Raw genomic sequence first — 16330 nt, forward strand, 5'->3', positions numbered from 1 at the left:
GACCAGTTGTTCCGGATAGCGTCTGTCGAGCCCAGATGTATTCCCAGTACTTTAAGACCAGACCTGCTCCACTGTAGACCCCCAGGCAGCTGTGGTGGTGCGCTGTCCACCCAAGGCCCACAGAGCAAGGCTCCGCTCTTACGCCAGTTCACTTTGGCAGACGATGCTGCACTGTACATGTGCAGACACTCTTCCAGCTTCTGTATATCCATTCCATCTCGCACAAACACAGACACATCGTCTGCATAAGCTGAGACAGAGATACTTGATGAACCATTAATTCGATAATACTTTAAAAAGATAGTTATGATCGACTCTATCAAAGGCTTTTTACTGATCTAAAGAAATGAGGCCAAGATCAAAAGGAATACTGTTCGACAATTCTAACACATCCCTTATTAAAAACAAATTATCAGTTATAGAGCGACCAGGAATACAATAAGCTTGATCAAGATGTACAGTAGTGTTTAATGTATTCTTCAGCCTATTTGCCAAAGTTTTAGTAAGGATTTTGTAGTCAGTGCACCAAAGTTGTTGTAAGTCGCTTTGGACAAAAGCGTCTGCCAAATGTAATGTAATGTAATGTAATGTAAAAGTGCCAGTGGGTGCCAGTTTTCTAGTGTGCACAAATCCCCTTTCTTAGGCAATAGAGTCAAAACTGCCCTCCTACAACTATTCCATTCCATTAACATTAAAAATAAATTATGACCATTTCATTCCAAAAAGACTTATAAAATTCTACTGGCAGTCCGTCAATACCAGGGGCACGGCCTAGTGCCATCTGGAAGGCAGCAGTTTTAAACTCCTCTACAGCTAGAGGGAGCTCTAGTGAATTCTTGTCTTCTAAATTCAGTTTAGGTAAGTCACTCAATAGTGTGTCCATACAAACATCTTCACATGCCTGAGCTTTATATAAATCAGTATAAAACTCGACAGTTATTTCTCGTATTTCCTTTATATCAAAGGACAAACGACCGTCAGACATATACAGAGCATGTATTTGTTTTCTTTCTTTGCATTGCTTTTCAAGATTAAAAAAGAAAGAACTAGGGGTATCCATCTCTTTGAACATTTGGAATCTAGCCCTTACAAGAGCACCTTTTGCTCTGTCCAGCAGAAAGGCACCCATATCAGCTGCTCTAGCTCTGCCTGTAAAGCCTCATTTACGTTACCCACAATTTGTTGTTGTAACTGAGCAAAATTTAGTTCCAGAGCTATCAGCACCCATTTATTTTCAGAGGTTATGTACGATGTATATTGTTGGCAAAACAGCCTGATTTGTGTTTTCCCCACTTACCGCCACTGCCTCAAAGAATTAAAATCTGTTTTCCTTTCTGACCACCTTATCCTAAAAGCTTTAAATCCAGAGCAAAAGGCTGCATCTTGCAACAGCTTCACATTAAAATTCCAATACGCTGTTTTCCTGCAGGTGACTGGAAAAGCCAGATCAACAATAATTACTCTATGATTATGTATGTGAAATACATATTTTGTCATATATGTCACATATATGCCTTGTCCATAGATTATGTATGGTTATGTATGTGAGATACATATTTTGTCACATATGTCACATATATGTCTGACCCATAAATTATGTATAGTTATGTACGTGAAATACATATTTTGTCCTATATGTCACATATATGTCTGACCCATAAAGGATGTATGGTTATGTATGTAAAATACTTATTTTACCATTTATGTCATATAAATGTCTGACCCATAAATGATGCATGGTCATTTATGTGAAATACATATTTTATCCTATATGTCATTCATATATCTGGACCATAAATTAGTGTATGATTATGTATGTGAAATACGTCACAAGAAACGCGTAGTTATGTGTAACCCATTTTCTCCCCATATATGTGCTGCTTCTTTATATACATTTGTCTATTTATATTACAAATGTTAATTGCAATTCCAAATTTCTTATTTAAACACTTTATTTAAAAGAGAAAAATACTGTACTGAGCTTTATGCAGATATTAAACCACAGCACTGTTTAAACTAATCCTCTACTGGATCACATACTTAAACAATCACAATTTTGGTATTAATGGAGGTAAGTTTTTCAGGGTTTTTTGTTGTTGACTGAAAACAAGGAACAAACATAATGAATTTACAGTTTCTATTAGAGGTGGAAATGCTTTTCAGTCAGGAGAAAAACAGACAAAAAAGGAAAGAAGCTCTTTCTCAGTGATTTTACAAATGGTGGAGCGGTGGAGGACAAGCAGGTTTTTTGTCACAGAACTTGAAACAATAATATATTTTTTTAAATCCACCGATGGTCAATTTTTTCTCTTTGATGCCTGCAGCTCAGTCAGTTTTTGATTTAATGCAGTCCCCAGTTGGCCCCTGGTTGTGCCAGAGAATTTGTGGATCACAGCATCTGTAATGTAAGAAATACTGCATTTTAGTTTTTATAAATACATTTAACCCATAGTGACATGCTACAATACAACATCACCACTCCAAAAATGACTTAAATTTAGTACTAGTCCACACTTTACACAGTTTACCCAGTGCTTTGAATTATCATACACACAGAAATGGCTATTTATGTCACTGAATTATTTATTATTATTTACATCAGCTTATGATTATTCAGGAAGAAAATGGTGAGAGGAGAGAGAACTCATAACTTTAGATTAGAGTTCAGATAGCCTTCTTCTTGTTGTAGGTAGCAAATCTTGTTGTAGGGTTGCAAAGATTCATCATGACACATAAGTGAAGTGCAAGGTATTTATGGAATGTTGAATTGGAAGGAGGAGGAGCTTCAGTCATGTTCCTTCTCCCAAAGCTTAGTTGTTTCATAAAGATAAAAAAAACACCATTTTACCCTAGCCCATTTTTTGATAAGCTGGTAGTTGATGTCTCTGTAATGTCTACACATGTATTTTGTGTAAGACTGAGAGGAGCAAATAGTCACCATAGTCTACAACTAGCCTGTGAAAAAGTAGATTCACATTAATTTACAGCAAATTAATTACTTTTTTTTATCAATTACAGCCCTAGTCATGATAAATAATCTAGTGCAGTGCCTCTTTGACCTCACCAGAGCCTCACTTTTTAGATTTTCCACCTAAATAAAAAAGAGAAGTTCAGAACAAAATCAAAATGAATGAATTTTCATCCTATGCAATTAAACCTCCATGCACTTCCCTTTTGGAACACAAGTCTGGAGATAACTGTGTCAAGATTTGTTCTGACCAAAAGAGATGGTCTTAGATCTACTGAACCGTGGTCAGGTTCATTTGCAGTGTGAAAACACTTTCTAGTCAGACTATAGGAAATTAAGGCAGGCCATCATCAGCCTTTAAACAATAGAAGAAGAAAAAGAAGTGCTGTTGTGCTGAAATCTGACTCCGCTTAGCATTCAGGCGCGTCACGCAGCAGTATGAATAAAACACACCCAATTACATACATTGAAGATTACTCTTCTAAGCAGCCCCTGTGCCATGGTTGTGGGGCTTTTTGAGTGACTTGCTGACCACCACACGGTGGGACATGCACCCCTGAGCCTGGGTGAATTTTAAGCTATAGTGGAAAGCAAAGATGCAGTGAGTCAGGGGTTAGATGGTTATCATACTCGCAGTTTCCTGTGTGGTGGATGGCGATGCCTGTAGCAGTTCTCCAGCCTTTTTATAGTGGTGATTGTTATGTTTCTCATTTGAATCAGGAAACACTATTGATCAAAATATTCTTCCTCAGCCTTTGTCAGGGCTTCATTTTCTGTCTTTAGATGCTGTAACATGACTGAAGCAGATCAGTCAGGTAAAGGTACAGCAGCCAGGGGTGTTGCAGAAGTTTAGGCAGGTGAAGGTGGAGAAGTGGAGGGTGTGGCACAAGGTGAGGCAGGTGGTGATGTTTATAGATAATGATTTGGGATGTTTGAAGTATTAATACATTGTAATTTATGTAAAGCCAGATCTCATTTTGATTAAATTTAAGGGCAACAGTTAGAAGCCTAACACCTGGAAATGCACGTATACAGTTATATTTTATTAACTTAACATCAAAACACTGTGGGAATGACAAAGTTGTAAACGACTGACTTTGCAAAAAAAAAAAAGCAGAAATATTCTGTTATTTGCGTACATGCTCGTTACAACAAACCCTAAAAAACAGCAGTCTGCCTTAGCTAATCTAGCTAGGTTAGCTACATTAATGTTACCTGAGATTTTGTGGGCCGAAGCCTCAGATAAGGGCCATCCGCCTCTGGTTTTCTTCAGGCCAGTCCTCCACTCGATTATGAATATGCTTCGGTCATCCAGTCCCTCCATAAAATCCTTCACGTTAAAGTTTCTAATGTGGGAAGTTGGAACAATGCTGCAGCTCCTCTTTCTCATCTTTCCATCAGAGTAAACATGTTGAATGTTGACCAGCAGCAGGTTAGATCCAGCAGCAGCGTGTCTCTGACTATGATGCTTCAATCGTGCACGCGTTTCATTAGGTTTAGAATATTATTGGCGCACACTCCACGCTCAAACAAATAAATAAATATAACTTCTCTTCGATATTTAAAGCATTTTTTCATGTTTTCATGTTTTCATAATTGACACATATATTATATGCTGTCTGTCACCACACTGGATTTGAATTTGAATCAAAGTGTTTAGGAATTGCAATTACCTTTTTACAAAGCCAACATTGCCGTGAAGGGAAGAAGAAAGTATGGAGAAGGCTTGGTACGGCTCAACACAAAGTCACATCATATCCTCTGTAAAACATGATAGCACAGACATGCATGGCTTCCAATGGCACTGTGGCACTGGTGTTTCTTGATGATGAGACAGGAGGTGTACTGGGATTTACATTTTGCTCAGAATCAACCAAATGCAGCAAGGTTGATTGGTCTGTGCTTCACAGTACAGATCGCCAATGCCCAAAACACACTGCGAATAAAACCCAGGAGTTTTTTTTACGCAAATAAGTGGAATATTCTGAAGTGGCCTAGATCAACCAGATAAAGCAGAATTTTACTTGCTTGAGACAAAACTAAATGCAGAAAGACATCAGAGCCCAAATCTTGAAAATCCAAATATGTTTAAGCTGCATAACTGTATATAATGTGTACAAATGTATCGATCCCAAAAGCCATTAATATGTGTTGATATTACAGACATTCATGTTTGAAATGAATAAGAAAAAAAAAAAACATTTTAAATGTATGTTGTTTAAATTAACTTGCATATAAAAAATTAAATATATATGTCTAACATATGGATGCAACATATAATAGCATATTAAAATGAATTATATATATATATATATAATACATGTAAATATACAAAATTTATATGAGTATTTCATATATGTTCTAAACTTATATCTACATAGATCCAGAGGATAGATGTATGTGAGAATAATATATCACCTATATGAATCATATATGGAAACACCATTATTGATATAGGGACATATATGTCATATATTACATTTCCGTATGGGGCTCTCCGGAACACACCTGACACCATGACGGAGAGACAGCGTCTCCACGCCGGCCCCAGAGGCCATGACGGCGCACTCTCCTCCACCGGCCACAAACAGTTCAAAACCAACTACACTGCTCTCAAACTAATAAAGAAAAGAATACAGAAAGTAAAAAGAAACGAACATTTGAAAAGTTTGAAAATTGGGCAAGACCCTTGAAAACTCTGCACGCCGACGTGGGATATACGTGCGTGCGGAGAGAGAGAGAGATTCTGATGTGTTTTTCTCTTTTCCAGGCTGGAAGACTGTAATCTCTCAGACTACAGCTGTGCAGATCTGGCCAAAGTTCTGAAATCAGAGAATTCACTGGAAGAGCTGAACCTGAGTGATAATAAACTACGAGATTCAGGAGTGGAGAAACTCTGTGACGGGCTGAAGGATACAAAATGTAAACTGAAGATACTGAGGTAAGATTATCATTTTATCAGTCAGTGTTGATCCCCCCCATCCCCCGATCATCATTATTCTCACAGTACATATACACTACCGTTCAGAAGTTTGGGGTCACATTGAAACGTCCTTATTTTTGAAGGAAAAGCACTGTACTTTTCAATGAAGATAACTTTAAACTAGTCCTAACTTTAAACAAATACACTCTGTACATTGCTAATGTGGTAAATGACTATTCTAGCTGCAAATGTCTGGTTTTGGTGCAATATCTACATAAGTGTACAGAGGCCCATTTCCAGCAACTAAAACTCCAGTGTTCTAATGGTACAATGTGTTTGCTCATTGGCTCAGAAGGCTAATTGATGATTAGAAAACCCTTGTGCAATCATGTTCACACACCTGAAAACAGTCTAGCTCATTACAGAAGCTACAAAACTGACCTTCCTTTGAGCAGATTGAGTTTCTGGAGCATCACATTTGTGGGGTCAATTAAACGCTCAAAATGGCTATTCCATGCGAGAAATTGCTAAGAAATTGAAGATTTCCTACAACGGTGTGTACTACTCCCTTCAGAGGACAGTACAAACAGGCTCTAACCAGAGTAGAAAAAGAAGTGGGAGGCCGCGTTGCACAACTAAGCAAGAAGATAAGTACATTAGAGTCTCTAGTTTGAGAAACAGACGCCTCACAGGTCCCCAACTGGCATCTTCATTAAATAGTACCCGCAAAACACCAGTGTCAACATCTACAGTGAAGAGGCGGCTGCGGGATTTTGGGCTTCAGGGCAGAGTGGCAAAGAAAAAGCCATATCTGAGACTGGCTAATAAAAGAAAAAGATTAAGATGGGCAAAAGAACACAGACATTGGACAGAGGAAGACTGGAAAAAAGTGTTGTGGACGGATGAATCCAAGTTTGAGGTGTTTGGATCACAAAGAAGAACGTTTGTGAGACGAAGAACAAATGAAAAGATGCTGGAAGAATGCCTGACGCCATCTGTTAAGCATGGTGGAGGTAATGTGATGGTCTGGGGTTGCTTTGGTGCTGGTAAGGTGGGAGATTTGTACAGGGTAAAAGGGATTCTGAATAAGGAAGGCTATCACTCCATTTTGCAACGCCATGCCATACCCAGTGGACAGCGCCTGATCTGAGCCAATTTCGTCCTACAACAGGACAATGACCCTAAACACACCTCCAAATTGCGCAAGAACTATTTACAGCAGAAGCAGGCAGCTGGTATTCTATTGGTAATGGAGTGGCCAGCGCAGTCACCAGATCTGAACCCCATTGAGCTGTTGTGGGAGCAGCTTGACCGTATGGTACGCCAGAAGTGCCCATCCAACCAATCCAACTTGTGGGAGCTGCTTCTAGAAGCGTGGGGTGCAATTTCTCCAGCTTACCTCAACAAATTAACAGCTAGAATGCCAAAGGTGTGCAATGCTGTAATTGCTGCAAATGGAGGATTCTTTGATGAAAGCAAAGTTTGATGTAAAAACAATGTTATTTCAAATACAAATCATTATTTCTAACCTTGTCAATGTCTTGACTCTATTTTCTATTCATTTCACAACGTATGGTGGTGAATAAGTGTGACTTTTCATGGAAAACACAAAATTGTTTGAGTGACCCCAAACTTTTGAACGGTAGTGTAATTATATATAGTATATCGTTTTATCTTAGTTTTGTCTTAGTTTTGTTTGCTGTCTAGTCTTGTTTGTTACTTTATTTGTTTTCTATATGGATAATAATAAAACTACCTATCACTTGCATTGTGCCTTGAATTTGGATCTTTACAAACATCTTCAAAAATAATCTTTGCTTTTCAAAGAGCAAACAAATTACCACAGTATAATTTCCTCGTAACATCACGATAAATGTAATGGTGTGTTTCATAAATCTGTCCCTAATATCAATGAAAACTCCTTTTAAAATGTATTTGTAGGGCTGCTGTTTATAAATAAATAGGACATAAAATCTAAATAATAAGTAGATTACATTAATTATAATTTAGAATATTATAATTCATAAATATGATTTAGGGAAATTAAGACTATTCGTAAGGGCCTATTATTCCTTTGTACGATTAGTCTTTCTAGTCTTAACTATTTCCAGAACTCACCTGATGATTATTCATTTTTTTTATATTTGTTAAATCATTTGAATTAAATATTTTTTTTGCTGGTGGAATTTCACACTCAGTTACCAGTAATGAATGATCTTTCTTCAGTAACTCCAGTTTACAGTTTTTACAGCTTATGTCATGAAGATATAACATTAAAGGATCTGTTTTTTTAGGACACTGCCTCTCCTCTTTTTATCTTTTTCTCTCTTTATACGATATGTCATTTGTCATAATAGCAAGTGAAAGTCTCTCCCTAATGTTTTTTATTTTGCTATTTACTCCCAGTGTCTACCAGCCATGTACTTTAATTTAGCTCTGTCTCGGCTCTGTACAAAACAATCATGCTAAAACGAGATCCTGAAAAAAACAAAACCCTTAATGTTATATCTTCATGACATGAGCTGTAAAAACTGTAAACTGGAGTTACTGAAGAAAGATCATTCATTACTGGTGGATGCTGATCACACAAACACAGTGCACAGACACACACATCCCCCATACACACATCACATTTTAAATTTTACTCGCAGGTAAAAAAAAAAGACCTTGTTCAAATAGAAAGGTTTTTCTCTTACCACAACCATGACACTCAAAGATCTTATTTTTGTAATATTTGCCATTTCTTGTCACCCTTAAAAGCTCCAGTATACTTGACTCCATAAACTTTGTACTACTGATTTTTAGATGTGCAGTAAATTATTATGTGTAACGCTGATCACCCAGCCTTTAACAGATTCATCAGATTTAGCAGTTAGTGGCAGGGTGTGTTATCCTGCTAAACGAGAACACAGCCATTGAGAATGGCATTTCCATCTTCCCTTCTTTCACTCCTCTATCCCATTATCTCCCTTTGACCTCCTTTAGGCCCTGTCTAAAGATGTTTTTACCTTTAACTTCTATTACTTGTGTACTTCACTATTGTAAGTCGCTTTGGACAAAAGCATCTGCCAAATGTAATGTAATGTAATGTAATGTAATGTAATGTAAAATAACTGTAGAAGCCTTGCTGTTTCAGAAATACTCTGAACCAGTAGTCTGAACAGTGTTTCTTTTTTTTATTCTTTTTTTTATGAGACAATCATATCTAAGCATATATACATCATCCAAATTTAGTCTCTTAGAACATTTTTTATACATTTTTAGAAACAATTATACTGTCAATTAAAATAAGAAAACAACATCAAAAAGAGAGAAAAGAGAAGAAGAAAAAACAAACTAAAAAACAAAACAAAAAGGGGGGGGGGGGTCACATGTCTGACAATTTTACAATAGAATTGGAGCCGAGCGTGGGAAAACAAATATATAAACAACCATTTTTTATTCACTGGGTATTTCCATGAAATGTGGTCGTAAGGGTTTTACATAAGTTACCCATTTTGACCATGTCTTAACAAATCTTTTAATTTGTAAACGGAGTGAAAAGGTGATTTTTTTTCCATAATATATTTATATATATCATTCACTAGATCAATCCAATTGTCTATTAGAGGAGGTTTAGCAGTACACCAACACCTTGTTATATTTTTTTACATGCAGATATCAAAACCCCAAACAAATATTTATCTGGACTTTCCCACATCCAGTTCCCCAGATACAAAACCTCAAATTGAAAAGGTATTTATATGCAGAATATTTCCTTCAATGCTTTATGAACCTCTAGCCAATAATCCTGTTTTACTGCACATTCCCAGAAAATATGCCAATGATTAGCCATCTGATTCCCACATAGTCTCCAGCACACTGCTGCATTTCCACTGCTGTGGAGTAATAAAAAAACGAACCATCAAAATCCATCCAAATTCATATTCATATATTCATATGTAGGAATTAGTGTATCTCCACTGAGAATCACATACTTTGTTCCAGTCCCTTTCTGAAATAACAAAGTTGCCCTCTTTCTCCCATTTATTTTTAATATATTGTGGGATTTTTCCATTATAAAACCCTTGTACAATCTAGAGTTCATGCCTTTACTTAGTTTAGATGAATATGTTTCAACCACTATTGGTAGTATTGGCTCATTTATATCTAAAGTTTTCAGATTTTTTTTTATCAAAATAATGGCGTATCTTGAGATATCTGAAAAAATCTTGTTTTTCTAATCCATATTTTTCTACCAAAGTCTGGAAATCATGCAATTGGCCCTTTCCTGTTAACGAATAATATGTTATTATCCCCTTAGTTAACCATTTTTAAATCTATTATCCATCTTAATAGACTTGAAATCTGGATCATACGCACACCATCTAAATATTCTCCATTTTTCACTTAATTTGTATTCCTCCTTAACTGTACTCCAAATTTTAATGCAGATTTTATCCAGGGCTTTTGAATTCTATCCTCAAATCTTCTCCAATCATTTTCTGCTAATATTGCTTGCACTGGGGCGTCTTTAATTATTGATAATTCAATATTTTCCATCTTTCAAATCTGGGTTACACAAACAAATAAAAAAAAAAAAAATTGAGCTGTATACAAATAGTCTGTAAGATTGGGGAGAGCCATTCCCCCTTTCTCCTTCAAAAGTTGTAATGTTTTACATCTGATCCTGGGTCTCTTCCCCTGCCATATGAATCTGGATAACATTTTATTCCATTCTGAAAATTGTTTTGAAGTCATTTTGAGCCTGGAACATAAAGAGAAATCTTGGAAGAATGTTCATTTTTACAGAATCTACTCTATGATTAAGATTTAGAAAAGAGATGGAATTCCATCTCTGTATATCTGCTTTCATTTTCATTAGAAGGGGTTCATAATTAATCTCTGCCAATGTGGAAATGTCTCTTGGTATATTTACGCTGAGATATTTTAGTGAATTCTGGTTCCATTTCAGTTTGAATCTATCTAGAATGTTCTTTTGGGGTGTGTAATTAAAAACCAGTATTTGTTTTTTGTACATTTAGTTTGTATCCAGCACATCTCCCAAAGCTATCCATTAAGTCCATTAATTCAGGGAATTCATTTGACGGTTCTTCCAAGTACATCAAAACATCATCTGCATATAGTGCGATCTTGTGTTGCTCCCCTTGTATACACACACTTTTAATCTTTTCAGTTTGACGTATCCATTGAGCGAAAGGTTCTATATATAGAGCAAAAAGTAGAGGTGAAATTAAACATCCCTGTCTTGTACCATGTTGTAATATGATTGTATCTGAGAGATAACCATTTATCTTTATTCTTGCTTTTGGATTATCATATAAAGTCTGAATTCCCTTAATAAATTGTTCATGAAATCCAAATCTTTTTAGAACTCTGTATAAAAAAGACCAATTTACAGAGTCGAAGGCCTTTTCAGCATCCAAACTGACCAAGCAGGCTTCTATTTTACATTGTTGAATATGGTTCACTATATGCAGCATGCGTTTAATATTATCATGGGTTTGTCTTTGTGGAATAAACCCTGTTTGATCATTATGTATAAGCTGTGGAATAATTTTTTTCTACTCTTCTGGCTAGGATTGCTGTATATAGCTTATAGTCCATGTTAAGAACCAAAATCTGTCTATAGGATGCACAATCTGTTTATCCTTTCCTTCCTTGGGAATGACAGAAATTATAGCCTCCCTCCCTGAAGGGGGTATGCTACCCTCCAACAGTGCTGTGTTACATGCTTGAATGAGAATCTGTGTTAATTCAGTTCTTAAAGTCCTATACCATTCTGAAGAAAAGCCATCCGGGCCCGGGGACTTATTTGGCCTTTGGCCTCGAAATGGCCTTCTGCAGTTCTTCTTCTGTTATTTCCACCGTCAATTCCATATTTTGTTCTTCCGTCAGGGTAGGTAAACGGAGCGATCCCAAAAAATGATCAATTTGTAAATCGTTCTGGACGAGTGGCTGCGAGTACAACTGTAGTAATTTTAAAAGCCTTTTGTTTTCTATCCCTATCATATAATAACGTTTTAGAGTTTGTATCCCTAATTTTGTAGATCATGTTGTCTGATTGTTGTTTTTGTAATCGTCTTGCCAATAATTTTGTAGCCTTAGACTCTGACTAAAAAAACCCTGATGTTCTTGTTTTGTGAAAAGCATTTTTTCCATTTCTTTTGTATATATTACATTTATTTCATTCCTAATCATCTTTATTTTGTAGATTAAATTTGGGTTTTGTTTTTTGTAGTTCTATTAATTTGGATAATTAATAAAATTGGTGCATGATCTCACAAGTCAATTGTATCTATATCATTATGACATATTCTATGTCAGTCCCTTTTAAATATAAAGAAGTGACTTGGGTGATGTAAAGTACACCCTTCTTTATCCGGTGCGTCTTCGCATATCCTACGTAGATACACATCGGATCTTCATTTCTGTTGACGAGGCGAAGAAGTTTGTTGTCTCTATTTCTAAGTAATTCTAGTATTGGAATCCAAAGTGAGTTTAGTATTTTCTTTACTACTTTCCTCAAGACAGCGCTAGAGGCTATACATCTGATTAGAGGTGTGTAGAATCACCTGTATCAAACTCCTCTGTTTGCTGGATTGAACTCTTTCTTTGAAGATGGGACTTCCTATGGTTTGAGTGTGGTTCACCTTTTTTCTCTTGTTACCCACAGGAGTAACAAGACATAATTGCTCTGATTAGGGTGGGAACTACTGTGGAACCTTATTTATAATTATTTTTTATTGTTTCCCTTTAACATTGCAGCAATATATTCTTGTATTTGCCATTATGGTTTATTTGCTCATACGTTGTTAGTTTATCAGAGATTGACCTGATGTCATGTTGACGGAGCGCTAGATGTTATCTGTGTCGTTGTTTGCTTATTTGTAATTTCAGGTTATATGTTCCTTTTAGTATTTGTGCATGCGTATCCACGTATACTTGAGATGGTTGATGATCCCCAATTCAGTGCAGAACATGATCTTTGAGTTCAATTTAGAAAAGGGGATAAATTGTTCATGTGATTTCACACGCTCTTGTTTTCATTTGTTTATGTGTGCTTGCTCCTGGGGGCTCCTCGGCTGATCATGTGGTGCTTCTGGGAGCGTTTTCTGTGTGTTTGGGCTGTTGAAGGTTCTTGGGTGGGTACTCTGTGCGTGGGTGTGTTTCAGTCTATCTTTGTGTTGTTTTTTTTATTATTACTCCCCCTTTCTGTTACAGGCACTGTTTTTATTTTTTCATGTTGTCCTAATAATCTAAATGATCTTAATCAGAATGGCTTCATTAAGAGACGACACCTTTTTTTAATATTCGTACACTTTTGAATACTATTTATAGTGGTCATTCAACCTTTACTGCAGAGGTTGTTATTTTATTAGACGCTGAAAAGGTTTTTGACTGAGTTGAGTGGCATTACCTCTTTTCTGTTTTACAAAAATTTGGATTTGGAGACAACTTTATATCCTGGATAAGATTGTTATACTCCTTCCCCAGGCCAGTGTTCACACCAATAACACATACTCTGATTACTGTTCTTTGTTAGTGGGACAAGACAAGGCTGTTCTTTATCTCTTTTATTGTTTGTCCTTTCCATAGAGCCTTTTTTCATTGCAATTAAATCCATTAAAACATTTCAGGGTATGTTTCGTTCTGGTATCAAATTGAAGCTGTCCTTATATGCAGATGACTTATTATTATATGTGACTGATTTTATCTGTAGTCTTCCTTCAGTTTTGTCATTTTTGAATTCGATGGTGGGCTTGCTTTTCCCAATTTTTTATATTATTATTGGTCAGCTCATATTCATAAGATGCTTTACTGGCTCCACTCTCCTGAACTACTGTGGTGTAAATTGGAGAATCTCTCTTGTTCTCCAGCCTCTAAATTTACATTAGGTTACATAAATCCTCCTACATTTACATTAGGTTCTACAAAGATGCCAATTTTAAATAATTTATTTCTTCCCGGTCTAAACAATACAGATTTAAATTATGGCATGAGAAAGGCATTAGGTCCTTTGCTGACCTTTATGAGGAAGTTTCCTTCTGTAGTTTCACCCAATTATCTGAAACCTTTAGCTTACCTTCCTCACATTTGTTTTGTTATTTCCAAATCAGGCACTGTACATCTTCAAATGTTACCCATATCCCACTGAATCAGACTTGGGGAGATTTAGATCCCTTTCAGAGGTCAGAGGTTCAGAGGCTGAACTGAGTTTCCATTTATCTGAGAAATGTTGGGACAGGGCAGTTAAGGGGGTGTGATTTGTTGCACCTTGTGCCAGATTACAGTTAATTCAGTTTAAAGTACTCTATTTAATTCATCGTTCTAGGTCTCAATTATCTAAATTCTATCCTGGATCAGTTACTGACGAATGTGAGAGGCGCTCCACTTCTCCATGTGATCTAACACATATGTTTGTTTTTTGTCCCAGTATTCATACATTTTGGTCAGATTGCTCTGAGATAATGTCTGAAGTTATTGGTGCCAGTGTCACTATCTGTCCACTCATAGCAATATTTGGTCTTTCCTCAGGGTAGCCTACAATTTCACTGGCTCAGTCGGAGGTTCTAGTAGAGGGGGGAGGGGGGGGGGGTTGAGGTTGTTTCTTTTCAGTGATTATTAATTTCTTATTTGCATTGTGTCTTATGGCAAAGCATGTATACATTTTCTTTTTGTCTTTCTTCTGTAAGAAACTCCTCAGCAAAAATATATATTAAAAAAAGGAAAAGAGAACTTTTTATTCTCATTTCTTTCTTTCAGCATATGCGAGTAGGTGTGAAATATATATAATATATTAATATATAAATGCATTTTATATATATATATATATATATATATATATATATATATATATATATATATATATATATATATATATATACACATCACCATCACCATTATTGCCAATGAAATCTCTATGCACTGTTTTTTTATTTTGCTATAAACTCTCAGTTACTGCCAGTCAGTGTGTTTCAGTTTGGCTCTGCCTCAAAGCCAAAACAGCGAAACTACAAACACGCTCCTGTTACTACCTGGTCTAAATCAGACGCACAACAAAATAATAAATAATAGTTTGCATAGTGTTTTTTTGCTTATTTAAAAAAAGTGAACTGGATAGAGAACCCAAGCAAAATGTCAGCAGCTCCGCTCTAAATCAAGTTGTGTGCAGTTACGGATCGCCTTTAGATTGCTAAAGATTCCAAAGTCTGGAGAGGAAAACTGGGGAAGGTGAAGCTGGCTCCTCTTTTATAGTGGGAGGGTGGAGATAAATCATAGACCTGGATTACAGAGAGGAACAGGCAGAATCTAAAGAACACAAACACAGAACAATACATGCTCAAAGATACAATACCCCATACTTATAAAAACCTGAAATTTAGCAACACTGCAGCTTTACAATGCATTACAGCAGCAGAGATCCACTGTTTATTTGCCAGTTGTTTGTCAGTTTTCATTTAAATCCTTATAATATAAATGCCATACAGACAGTAGCAGTATGGCAGGAATTCTGTATCTTTGTTTGTAAGTTTTAACACTAAAAAAGAGTTCTTTACATACTAGAACTAAACTTCCTTTTTTATAATATAATATATGTTTTTATTAGATGTTATATAAAGTTACAGTAATAACACATAACAAAAACTACATTCACATAAATTTTCCCATAAACAACGTTTTCTACAAACATTTTAAATAAAGAAATGACATGTAAACCATACAAATGTGAATGAAAAAGAATACCAAAAATAAATAAATAATAAGAATAAAAGTAAAAGTAACAATGAGCTTGGTAGGCACACAATTTGATCAACTAGTTACTAGCTACAATTAAAGATAAAGGTCCCTTAAGAATTAGTCAGTTTATGGACAAGTGGATCATTCTTCTTTACAAAACATCTCCAGTTCAGTCAGGTTTGATGGTTTCTGATCATGAACAGCTCACTTTAAATCACACCACAGATTATCAGTAATATTCAGGTCTGGGGACTGAGATGATCATTCCAGAGCATTGTATTTGTTCCTCTGCATGAATGCTTTAGTAGATTATGAGCAGTGTTTATGTTTAGGGTCGTTGTCTTGTTGAAGTATCCAACTTCAATTTTCTCACTGATTCTTGAACTTTGCTCAAGAACATGCTGATACTGACTGGAATCCATACGACCCTCAACTTTACCAAGATTCCCAGTACCTGCACTGGTCCCACTGCCCCAGAGCATGATAAACCATCACCAAATTTTACTGTGGGCAGCAAGTGTTTGTCTTGGAATGCTGTGTTCATTTTCCACCATGCATACCTCCCTCCAAATAACTCAATTTTAGTTTCATCAGTCCACAGCACCTTATCCCAAAATGAAGCTGACTTGTCTAAATGTGCTTTAGCATATGTAAGAAAAAGGATGTCTCTTCGTACTTGATGAAAAATGGTCAGTCTT

At 36.1% G+C, this 16330-nt stretch overlaps 1 protein-coding gene across 2 annotated transcripts in view; it reads left to right on the plus strand.

Moving 5' to 3' along the window:
* The window catches only part of LOC103038098 (ribonuclease inhibitor-like), a 316182-nt gene that overhangs the window by 98334 nt on the left and 201518 nt on the right, over nt 1-16330 (plus strand). For both annotated transcript variants that reach the window (XM_049463187.1, XM_049463188.1), the window contains exon 8: nt 5739-5909. In XM_049463187.1, the coding sequence (XP_049319144.1) occupies nt 5739-5909 (171 nt within the window). The remainder of the gene's footprint in view (nt 1-5738; nt 5910-16330) is intronic.

The sequence above is a fragment of the Astyanax mexicanus genome, chromosome 13, assembly GCF_023375975.1.
Source record: "Astyanax mexicanus isolate ESR-SI-001 chromosome 13, AstMex3_surface, whole genome shotgun sequence".
Classification (NCBI taxonomy): domain Eukaryota; kingdom Metazoa; phylum Chordata; class Actinopteri; order Characiformes; family Acestrorhamphidae; genus Astyanax; species Astyanax mexicanus.